The sequence below is a fragment of the Temnothorax nylanderi genome, unplaced genomic scaffold (assembly GCF_030848795.1).
Source record: "Temnothorax nylanderi isolate EJ_2023f unplaced genomic scaffold, tnyl_v1.0 TNYL_tig0021_pilon, whole genome shotgun sequence".
Taxonomy (NCBI): domain Eukaryota; kingdom Metazoa; phylum Arthropoda; class Insecta; order Hymenoptera; family Formicidae; genus Temnothorax; species Temnothorax nylanderi.
The window spans coordinates 841,532-854,419 of NW_027249083.1; the positions used below are offsets into that span (position 1 = coordinate 841,532).

General features: G+C 33.0%; 1 protein-coding gene across 2 annotated transcripts in view; it reads right to left on the minus strand.

Annotated features, from left to right (window-relative positions):
- Positions 1-280: 280 nt before the first annotated feature.
- Invadolysin (leishmanolysin-like peptidase, invadolysin) overlaps positions 281-12,888 on the minus strand; it is a 262,515-nt gene continuing 249,907 nt past the window's right edge. For both annotated transcript variants that reach the window (XM_071700201.1, XM_071700202.1), the window contains 9 exons: positions 11,399-11,580; positions 9,904-10,107; positions 5,767-5,992; positions 5,241-5,434; positions 5,033-5,165; positions 4,731-4,890; positions 4,493-4,659; positions 4,248-4,367; positions 281-4,159 (listed from right to left, as the gene is read on the minus strand). In XM_071700201.1, the coding sequence (XP_071556302.1) occupies positions 4,001-4,159; positions 4,248-4,367; positions 4,493-4,659; positions 4,731-4,890; positions 5,033-5,165; positions 5,241-5,434; positions 5,767-5,992; positions 9,904-10,107; positions 11,399-11,580 (1,545 nt within the window). In that variant the 3' untranslated portion in view covers positions 281-4,000. The remainder of the gene's footprint in view (positions 4,160-4,247; positions 4,368-4,492; positions 4,660-4,730; positions 4,891-5,032; positions 5,166-5,240; positions 5,435-5,766; positions 5,993-9,903; positions 10,108-11,398; positions 11,581-12,888) is intronic.

Genomic DNA, 12,888 nt, shown 5'->3' on the forward strand with positions numbered 1-12,888 from the left:
CATCTGCTAGAACAGATTACTGAATGCGGCGATAATGTCCTTGTTCCTTATTTTAAGGCTTTACGAGTTAATAATCAATAAATAAATATCGCGTAATAAATCATTTATTGACATATTTGAAAACAAATGCCTGGTATAAAAATCGTGTTTTTATTTTCGTTTTATATTAAAAATATAATACTACGCATTTCTCTACTACGTACTGTGAGTTAGCTTTCATTTTAATTAAAAGTGGTGAATCGATGGAAACCATATTTTAAGAAAAAACTTCAACGACACGTTTATATTCTAAATTTTTAATTGTTTATTAATCTGTGTACAGAATTCTTATACTCATAAAAACAAAGTACTAGGAGAGTTTCATATTACATTTCTTATATACGTCTTTTGTGACGATTGCAATAAAATACAGATTGCTTAACGTAGCCGAGGTAGTGAGCACTTTTTTTATGTGCTACGATGCAAATAATTGGCTTAAATACTCTATCGGTGATTAGGGACATTTTGCATTAAGTGACCTAGGTAAAGTAAATTTCGAAATGCATTCAAATAATTTTGTTATATACTATAGGTTTGCACATTTTTAATTAGGAAAAAAATTAACGCTATATAATGCAAGATTGACATCATAAATCCTCCTTTGTGATAACGTTTGTATTATTATGATATGGTTAAATATTTTTCCTTATCTCAGTTATAAGCTCGTTTTTGTAGAGTCATATAAAATGGAGAATTATTTTTTTGGGATACCAATCCAAATATTTTCAGAATTATAAAAATCCAAAGTTCATATATTTGTAAGATTACAGGAAAATATTTACCAGCACTTACGTTAATAAAACCCACAAGAGGAGGATTAAATGCATCAATTTTGCGATAAAATCTGCACATACAATCGTATTAATATTAAAACTTATTAGCTATATCAGTTATTATTTCTCGTTATTAAACTGAAGTATATATTTAAACTGGTATACATATCTGTATCGTTACATTAATTCTTCGATACTGTAAAAATAATCTCATCACTTCTTAAACATATTCTTAGAGCTTACAATATGTATTTAAGTCTTATTTAACTATTAAATTTTTTATTAAATAATCTTCGTCGATATTAACCATTTCTTAACTGAGTTGTTTTCAATAATAAAAGGAATTGTATTCCTGTAATTTGTCATAAAATATACAGAGTATGTATTTTTAATAATGGCACAATTACTCATAAAAGTAAAATTAAATTATTAACTCTGCTTTATGTTTAATAAGTAATAGTATATTACTTACTAAACTTGTAGTGAATTAAATCATAAGATATTTGCAATATTAAATGAAATTAAAACTAATACAATTATTTAAAAACTGTTTCTGATTCACACTTTTTTTCTATTAATTTCTGCGCACTTAATGCGCTTTAAATTTTTTAAAAACAATTTAATAGAGACATAATATATATTATAAAATATTCTAAGATAGTAGCTAAATATATATTCGTAAATATTGTAACCTCCAGTTCGCGCGTGTACTTAATTAAAAAGAAAAAAGTTTGAAATTATGTGTACAATTTTTCTGAGCTGCACACAATTATAATATAAACTTTTATTAAAGTTGTAATTTTTCAAATCGTAATATATTTTTTGTAATAGCTATTATGACGAAGTATGTTATTAAAACTTAAATAACAAATTAATATAAAACATACATTCCAACAACTTCATATGAGTTTGTAATCGTTTTCATAAAAATCTAACAGACTAACAGCTCAGAATTTTGAGAACAATCTATGATACATGTATTCAGATAACCGCGCACACTCATACATGCTTATACATATACCTGCGATATTTTCATAGTTGGGCCTTACAGAATTACTAAAACATACTCGTTTTCTTCTATGTTCACTTATTGATAGCTAACGCGCTCAATATTAACATTTACCGGATAGCGTTTGTTAACGCATTTAATCCGTTCTTATGTCGAGCAACGACATTAGCAGGAATTTGCGAGAAATGTTCTCGAATATACATCTCAGTATATTTGATCAATACTGAGATATCTTCAAGTTCTTTACAAAGTATAATATATATGTTAAATATTAATCATCTCTGTACAAAATTAAACTAAATACTCTCATACATTACACATTACAACCTTGCGAATGTACCAAATTGGAATATGTGTTATAAGAATGAAATTTACATTTTATTTTTCATGGAACGCATTTTTCATGAAAAATAACCTTTTTGGAATGCCTAAAAAAATGTTGTGATATCAAATTTGCTATTTTCACAAATTGCAAAAAGTACTTAATATTTTATTATTGTATTAGTTATACAGAACGGATTAGCTATATTCTAAAAATGATTACTATACAGACTTTAATACATGTACAATCTATGTGCTGACTTTATCGTTCGCCATTTTTTTCCAGTAAGATAAAATTATTAGATATTTTATTTACGACTAATCTGCGCAAATCATTGCGCTGATATATCTATATCCATAGTAAAGCATTGAAGAAATCGTAAATAGCAAATTTTTATCATACATAAAATAGATAAAATATATTATAAATCTATTACAAACTGCATACAAATTAAAACTATAGTGAAAATAATTTTCCGAAAATTGCACGCATTGAACATATAATTTAAGTGATAAGAAACTAAAAAATTGTTCCGCAACATATCATCTACATTAATACAGTTATCAAATAATATGCTATATGCAAATAATTGTAAGATCTGGATATTATGTTATACGAAATGTCGTAAATCTATTGCATTATTAGACTTCGCATTTTTGGAACTATACTGTACAACGACTTATTTTTTATACCACATACATTCATGATATCCACCCAAGATTCACAACAATCGACAATCCTTGATAAATTGGTTTGTCATATTCTTAAATCACTTTAGTTTTCACATTTATTCGTATATTGTTCGATATGACTTACGTGCATATGTTCACACGAACTTTCATACATGTCATCAGGAATATTACGAATTTGTTAACAATGCAGTCAATAAACCAGAATGTTAAAAAAGATTGCAGTCTCAATGGAATGTAAAGTTGACTTTTTTTCATGAACATTAATATCAGAGCTTGATCACTCGTAATGCCTAAAAAAGTTCGCTATACTTTACTGGCAAAACTAACTGTAATGTTTCGCAAATAGTATGAACTGTAAATAGAGCATACATATCTGATACATACATACTTCTACTTTTTCTACGCACTATTACTTGCGTTGTCATATCATGCAAAATATATGTCATTTACACTGTCATTTATCAGCAATGTATAGCGTTTCTTTGTTAGACTTATTAATTTCTACAACTAATTTACGTCATAAAATTCCATATCATTTTTATATCGGCAATGATGGTTGCAGTCCGTGTGTATACACATTAGTCAGATAATAGTAATTATCTATCAGCTACAGTATAATTATTCATCGTCTTGAATTGAGCGATGACCGAGATTATTCATGTTCGCTCAGACAACGCACATGAACTAATGACCAAAATATATCGTGTGTCAGAATTAATCATAATAAACCATATATGCAATAATAAAATTAGCAAATTGGCTAAATACGTAACCTAGATTAATGAAGCATGCATAATATGAAATTGGCACCTAAAAATGCCTCGTCACGTTATCACCACGGATCATTAAATCCAAATATAATACATATATTCATCGCGCGTATTTAACATATTTAAAGTCAATCGATAATTCCTTTATTCTTTTAAATTATTTGGCCAACATTTTATCATATAGATAACGAGTTTATTTACGATTGTCACCTCGGCCATTATTCATTATGTTTTTCAATAACAAAAACTAGAATAGACGCTATCGCGAGAAATAGAATATTTCCAAACCACATTGAAAATATCGCTGTCAAAACATGATACATAGGTCAATAAATGATATATCTATGTATCTAGATTTAGATAATGCTAAAACATTAACTAAAAAATATAATTTATCATCTAACGACGAAGGATAAGATTGCAATAATAAGCGTTGATATACTTAGGCTAAAACTATCTGCGGACGCACAGTGAAGATAGTCTTTGTGATAATATATGGAAGGTGGATGTTCGTCCCCTGGCTTACACCACTCGTCCCGTGCTTTAAATTCCGCCTAACATTAAGCAAATTCGGTTATCAAATTACATCTGGCTATATCTATTATGCAGTTCACATATTATAATAGATAAATCTATTCATACCTGACAGATATCTCGGCAGGGGGGACAAATTAGAGCACCTTTATGCAACCAACCATTCTGCATAATTCTTATAATAATCTCCTGTCCAGCGTGATAACACGTATACGTATAATTGCCAACCTGAGGAAAATGATAAAATTGTCTCTTAATTTATTCATATTTAGATGCATTCTTATAAAACGAGAATTCTTATAAAATGAGAATTCTTATAAAACGTCCGTAATATTGCGTCGCAAGAAACTGACCATAATGTGTAGTCTCCCGGCTTCGCACTTATACAAGTAACAACCGGAACCCCAGTGCTGCCACTGACGCGCTTGTTTGCAAGTTCTCTCTTCCCACATATCATTAGTATGGTCAAAACACCTTGAATGAGGACCGTACTTCTCTAATGCGAAATTCTTGTCTGGGTCTAAAAGAAGGATGTATTTCAAGTGAATTCCGTTATTTCTTTGGAACGCGCATGCGATGTGTGTTACTTACGCGGATTATTCTCCTCGTAAAGACAGTGAGAACCCCTGACTACTATATTCCGCGCTCTCCACGTGAATTCTTGTATGTAAGGACAGAAATCTGCCAGAGATACCGACCCGCCGTAGTATTGTTCTTCTCCCGATAGTACGTGGGGAATTGAATCGAAATTCTGTAATGGAAGAAATCGTCAATTGAGATTCTTCACATACCACGAATATTCTCATGCTGTCGATGTAACATCGTCTATGTAGACATTCTGTTTGTACGCGTATCTGCTTTAAAATTTCAATAGATTACTAGATATTTCTTACTTGGTATTTCTTGGGTAGCGGTTGCGTATGTTTCACCAGGTTACACAAGGCCACTGAACTCCGATCGTCCGTACATTCGGTCTGCAATGGATCTTGTTTCACTTTGTTGCAAAAAGGATGTATCGACTTTCCTCTGAAATATTTAAATATTCTCATATAATCATTTCGATATGCGGTTTATTTTTGCTAAATATCTCGGTGTACTCACGACAACAGGGATGATTTAGTGGATATCCATTCCTTGCAGGATTTCATGGCGAAATTGCATCCCAGATTTTTCCCCCAACCTAGCTCTTGCGCCATCGAATAGTTGGCGCTGTACCAACCAGTATCTTCCATAAGAGCAAGCGTTATCCTCGAGTAAACTGGATTTTGCGTGTGCGTCCCTGTCATGGCTTCGTTCTGAATAAACGGAAAAACCAATCTATGATAGCAAACATTACTTAAAAATTTTTTATTGAAAAATTCAAACGTGAAAGCATGTGATTTTACACAGTAAATATATCATACTTTAGTATTAGAATAATAATATAATTTTATTATTATTATTATTAATCAATTTAATTTATATTATTATTATTAATAATCGATTTAAAAATTGAAATAATGCAAAAATCTATTTTGTTTTCTACCACGGAAGCTTGAAATTCTTGGTCGAATATCGTTGCGCGCAGTGCGCACCGCATGTGCGGCGAAGAGTAAAATCGACGACATATATATTCAACATTACGCACCTCAAACACGCGTTTCTCCCAATGTGTTAGGGCTGTGCCATCCTCGCCCTGGTCTTCCAATTCCGCGCCCTCGAGTTCCGGGCAATTGAAGTGCGCTTGAACCTCGGCGCGGACCCGAGGCGTGACTATCATTTGCATGGTCCTCTCCACGTAACCGCCGTGCACTTGCCAGCGAGGCCTAACCACGGTTTTGATCGTGTTCTCGCTCCACTGGTGCGTTTGTAACCTGCCCGAAACGAGTATCGAACGTTATTAGCATATGCTGATTTGGTAGTCGAGAGCTACTGCTGTCGTCCAGTATAATAATATCTTCGCTATGACATCATATATCATACGAGTGCATTCGCGAATGTATCTCGCTCGCAATTGAATCAGACTTTGAATAAATTACCATCCGCGAAAAGGCAAACAATAAACAATAAACAGAATAGCAGAAACTCTTTGCCATTGGAGTTTTTAACTTGCTACAAAATAGAAAGTCATAGAATAATTCAAAATCTGCATGTACTTTGAACCATAGTCTCGAAATTTTTATCAAAATCATTCAGATATTTTTTCGATTATTTTTTTGTTATGCTTTTTTTCTATACAATAACATATATTATTTTTTTAAACCCTCGCGCCTCGATTTATATTAACGAGACAATCATCGTCCGCAACGTATTAGGTAATCAAAAAAGTTCGTATGATTTTTTAATTAAAAATTTCAAGTTGATGCAAATGTAAACGAATTGTTTCATCACTCACGTAAAAAATTTAAGAACGTTCTTAAACGTTATTCTCGTATTGTTTTTAATCGCGATACATAATTCTTCATTATCCATGTAATGGGTCTTCCTGTACCAACAAAGTGGTGCATTTTCAAGTGATTCATCTCTAGAAGCAAGTTTTTTAAACTATTTCTGTGCATTACGTTCGCTTACCACATCTTCTCCAAATGCACATATCTTACGAGCCGCTTCTGCAGTCTTCGAACCGAGTTTAAATTCATAAAGAAAACAAGCCTGAATTACATCAGGCTCAACTGATATTTTAAAAAGGTTTAAACTCACAGAAAAAGAATACGCACTAAGTCAAAGTTCGCCGGTTGATTGACATATGTGCCTTATGACGTACATAAAAACTTGCGCTCTGCAAATATAAGATAAAATAATTCATTGCAGTGAGCTTTACCGAAAACCGCACAAACTTTTTTGGTTACCTAATATTTATTATGTGACAATGTTGAATATCTTAGTGATTTTGCGCACGATAGATAAATACGATTATTTTCAATTTCTCTGCTTCTAGTGCTTCTCTCTCTCTTTCTCTCACATGGGCGCGTTTTCTTTCTCTTCGTCTGTCTCCTGTGTAAAGTGATTGATGTGATACGTCAGTGAAACGCTGTTTTCGACAACGCGAGCGGTCCCTCCTCTATCAGATTTCAATATGACGGATGAATTTGCGAATGGCCATTTTGCCAGGGACTCGCGAGCACGAGATGAAAAATATTATTACGCTCAAGCGTTCAATACAAAATCGCTCAGCGTATCTCATGTACACAATTGCTAGAGGCACAGAAACGGTGTATACTGTGATAGAACGCGAGTATAGAAATCGAATGTAACGTGTCGACCGTGAGAAAAAAGTGTCAATCTCGCATAATGAAATAACAAAGAAAATTAAACGTGTTGTAAACTTTATTTCTTGTTTGTGCGCACGCTTTTAAATCTCATCGAAAAGCTTTTTGAAATTAATTCGCGACAAATCGCACGAGCTGTAAAAGTATCGATTAGTATATTTATGTTGCCTTTTTTATACGTTAATTTGTTGTTACAATTTAAAGTAGTGATATATCGCCATTTAGATCAAATTCAAATGTATGAATAATGCGAATAATTTGCATTTATATAAAACTAGCTTGATACACCCGTGCTTCGCTACGGTATCCGTGAAACACGTTTTACCCCTTTTCATCCCGTTAGGGATCGAATTTCTAAAAATCCCTTCTTAGTGGGTGCTTACGTCATGAGAGGAATACACTACCCGAATTTCATGTTTCTAGGTTCAGGGGTTTGGGCTGGGCGTTGATAGTCAGTTGATGAGTCAGTCAGGACATTTTCCTTTATATATATAGATAGCTAATTAGAACGGATAAGAACCAATGTAAATGTGTAATTAATTAGCACTAAAAGCTCTCTCTCAATAGGTATCCTTCAATAAAAACAAATTGTGTCAGACAAGAATAGTATTGGGATATTCCCAATTATGTCAAAGAAAGCAGTCGTTAACAATTGCGAAACTAATGATAATGAATTATTTATTCTGTAGATAAAGACAAATGTACCTCTATTTTTTTCACAAACAATTACATCTCATATCGCCGCATCGTGTTATAAGGTCTGTATCATGTTGAAATCCAAGATTACATTCAAGATCCTCTCTCCCTTTCTATCCTTCTGCCTCTCTACGTGCGTTGCTGCAGATTAATGTAAACCTTAAACGTAAGAGGATCTTCGTGGAGATATTCAAGTGCGGTAGGCTGAGAACGCGCGAACTCACGAGCAGATAGATAACAGGAGATGAAGAGAAACGCTGGAATTTGTAACAGAGAATGCGCAGTCTGTGACACGGAGCAAAAATAGATGGAAAGAATGGGTAGAAATGAGAGGTAGCGAAAGACGGAGGATAAAAAGGGCTGTGACGAACAGGGAACGAGCAGCTATTTCCGACAAAAATCTCAGTCTCTCGATTTAAGTATTGGGACGTTGTCGAGAAAGAATCATAGAATTCTCTGGCAGAAAGTTCCTGAGAGTTTAAGAAGTCCCGTATACATTACCAAGTGGCTTCATAATTCTCTAATGCTATGCAATGCGATGAGTGATGTTCTATTAAAGGAAGAGAAATAGAAGAAATTCTATCTGCACCAACATTCAAAACGCAAATCAACGCGATAATTCATGAGATCAGCTGAAGAAACCAGACACACTTGGAGAAACGCGCCGAGAACATACTGGAAAATTATACGCCAGAGCAAGCATTAGGAAGAGACTTGTGAAGAACGCCAAAGTCATTCCTAAAATAATCTATTATAGTCCAGAATGCCGTGGATCTGTTGCCGGAATTTCGTGATTCAAAGTGGAAAGACGTCGATTTTCACCACTTGGATATAGACCCGAGCGAGACAGCGAATTGGGAAAGAGAGTTTGGGAGAGAACATGAGAAGTAAGTACAAGAGCAGCGAAAAGTAACGGATGGAGGACGGGGGAAACAGACAGACGGGTACGCGTGAAGAAAGATCGTATGGGGAAGAGGCTCGCATCTGCCAACGATAGAAGCCAGTTCGTTACGGTCCGTCGACTCGTATAGAACGGGATACCAGGAATTTTCCAATTTTAAAGGCAGATACACCGTCAGACAATCGTAAAGGTAGGAGAGAGAAGAATGGCTAACGCATAGTAGTCGAGTGATAAAATGACGAACGAAGCAAAGTATCTGTTTCTCTCTTTCTTTCTCATTATATTGAAGCGGCGTAACAATTTCTGCAAAATTGAGTGTAAAAAATTCACTTATAAAAAAATTACTTATGAAAAAATATTCACTTATCTTCGAGAAGTAGAATATAATATGAATATTATAATATATGTGAATATTCATAATAAATAATATATAATATGAATATTTACTTATCAAAGAGACAAATTCGCTAATTGAAAATTGTATCGATAAATAAAAATTATCGCGTGAAAACAATTACATTAAGTATGAAATATGAGTTTATTCGACAAAACAGGTTATTTCTTATTTAGGTACTCAATATTTGTGTAATACTAATTTCTATTCGAGGAATCGTTAATATTATCTTTATGCTAAACTCTGTCCGTTGGTAGAAATTTATATAAAGATAATCGATAAATGATATGACATTTGATGTCACTCTAATGAGAGTATCAGAGAGTACATCCCTTAATTACCGTTAATTACTTTCATTGTATTTGCGATCAAATTTGAAGTATATCCTCATTTCTCATATTCGAGAAATTATTCATCATACGGGCTAATTAAATTTCATGCTCAGTGAACGAACTAATATAATTTGCACGTCTTTTATGCGCGGTAATAAAGGAATTTTTACGTAAGACAAAAGGCAGAACGTACTTTTCATTAAGGGGTGGTTTTCCAGTATCGCTTCTTCTAGGCGTCCTGGGCTCACCATTCTCGTCTCTGTAGAAAGCGTATAAGCTCACAGAAAATCCTAAAGCGTGCAGGATCTCGTGTTTAACGGTGCTGAGCAACGTTTCCAACTCCTGCGGTTTCGTGCTGATGCTTCCCGGGCATAGGTTGGCATGACCAGCTATCGGCCTGGAAACAATTTAGTTCGCTTCAGCCACCGCGAAATCTTCTTTATTATAATTATAAGGTATAATCTAGAAATTGTATTAGTTCCATTATTATTTCCTTGAAAAATATACAGGAATTCTTTAAGATGTTTGCAAGATAGACACTGGAAAAATAAATTTGCATATAGACACAAGAGAATAATTTCCGCGAGGGATATCTAGATCGATATTAAAGCTGTGTAATGCTATATGTTACGTAAAATGTTTTTTTACACTCGAATATTCCAAGGATTTTTCCATAAGCAAGCGGCAACGGAACGCACGAATATCGTCGATCTATCACGATCAGACGTTGTGCGAATAATAAAATTCGCGCAACGCCATTTACATCGACCGTGGTACGACGTGCGCGACGTATGTACTTGACAGACAAATTTAATCTACTCAATATGCGTTCACGTTTCGGCGGAGTCATAAAGTTAGACGTCAAATCAGAGAGCGTCGAGTTTTGCTTCTGCAATTTTCAATTATAAATTCGGTTCTGTAAAATATTTCCTCAATTGCAAACGGTTTCTTCTAAATAATCAATAATTTAATAATTGAGATCTAATCAATAAATGGATCTGTTTTTTACGTATAATGCTATCGATACGACTGTAGCAACTATATGTATAGAAACAGGATTAGAACAATTTAAAACAAAGATAAATTTAAATAAACGAGCCGTTTGATATTTAAAAATAATTCGCTGTGTAAACAAAATAAAATATATCGTTTTAATTAAAATCATTAATATGAAAGTTCGCCATTGTTAAATCGCTCGCCTCGTACAAACAACCTCTCTTATAAATCTTGTCAAATATTTAATCCGACGTTCTCATGAAATATATTCATGCCAGATGGTGTTTGCCTTCGTCTCTACCCTCTCTGTTCATACAAATAGCTAAAATTGCACATGTTTCAATCATGACGCGCACTTATTCAATGTATTAATGTATTATTAATGACGTTCTCCAATATCGTATCACAAAATATCGCGAAAACTAAATTCACGCTACTACTAATAATGGTTATAAATAATGGTGATAAATATATTTTTCAATTTATACAATATGAACTCGTAATTCTGTTAAAATGTCTGTTTGTATTTTTTTTACTTCGTTATTAATGACAATATTAGTGACAATAACGTGTCTTTATAAAACTTTTATAAAGAATATTATAGTACTAATTAAATCTACTATAGGTATATCTAATAAAAAATAGTTAATTATTGTTTCTATTGACTAATTAAACTAATAATTCGGACGTACCGATCTAAGGCTGCTTCCTGTTGACAATGAGCAGCATAAGCTACTGTTAAACCCTTATGACATCTCTCAGTCTGCATAGCGGATACATAAAAGACAAAATCGGCACCGTCGATTCCCGGACCAGCTATACTCCCTTCAGCTATTCCGCAATTGTGTCCCGTCCCGTTGCACGTTCTGCAAACCTATATAGAAGAGCACATTTAAAAAAGACGTAATTAGTGAAAGCACTGTTGTTACTTTAAAGTTTAAAGAGATCAAACAATCAAGCAAATCAAGCAATTTTTGATTTCGGAATAATTATCAGTTAGATATGAAAAAAAATTTCGAATCTTTTGATCGTTGACGTCAAGAATTTTAAAATGAAGTTATAAACAACCTTACTTATCTGAATGTCAGATAAAATACTGTAAAGAAGATTGCATTTTATAAGCGACGAAGTATCCGGAAACATTAACGCTGACGAACCGGAGCAGAATCGCATTACCGTCAAGACACCTTCGGCGAGGAGGTAAATAATTTTACGCCGTCAGCGAATACCGTCAACAACAAGGGTGATGACGCCCTCGCCCTAATAAGTTATCCGACACCAATTCGCCTCTCAGGGCTACTCATCAATTAGCGCTTCTCGTTTCCAGGCTGCTGTCGTTAAAGCACATCCCCTCAGTACGAGTCTCGGTAATCGATCAAGATGAGGTGTCAATGAAATATCGTATCTCTTATTTCGAATATACGTGATTTACGTAAAAATATAGATATCCTGTCAACTGTCGCAATTATAGTCTGTCATTTCTCTCTCATAAAAAGACAAAATTTTTCTCAACCAAATTTTATTTCATATATTATGAGCACTAAGCTCGCAGTTAATATTTACTAATAATTATACACGAGTAGATTCATTATAGTAATTATAATTGCTAATATAAACTACATATATATTGTACATCATTGTAGTATTGTTAAAAATTCTGATAATTATAAATTTAGTAAATCGGAGTTTTCTAAAAATAATTATAACAAATTTTGATAGTAAATATTAAAATATTATTCAATATTAAAAATTCCGGATTGAAAAAGCATCCGATGCTGTATTTATATATATATATATCCAACGAATAAATAATGAAAAATGTTCAATTCTTAATGTATCTCTCAGGATTTATTTCGTTTATATTAGTCTAATTTTGACATTTTGTGTTATCAAATTCAGTCCTAAATTAAATTATTACTGCTCATCAATCATTTAATACAAATGAAATAAATACTGACGTATTAAAATTCACACACACATATATACACATATAATGTAATCACTAATGTTAAATATAAATTCCCGTTTCTTACACTAAATAATTGTCAAATGGGATCACAATAATTGTTCCCTTAACGTAAATTGTCAAAAATAAATCATTCAATGGTTATATAGTACGTATATGTACAGACAGAGAAAATGAAATACAAAATATCCCCAAAAACACATCCTATTTTTCTAT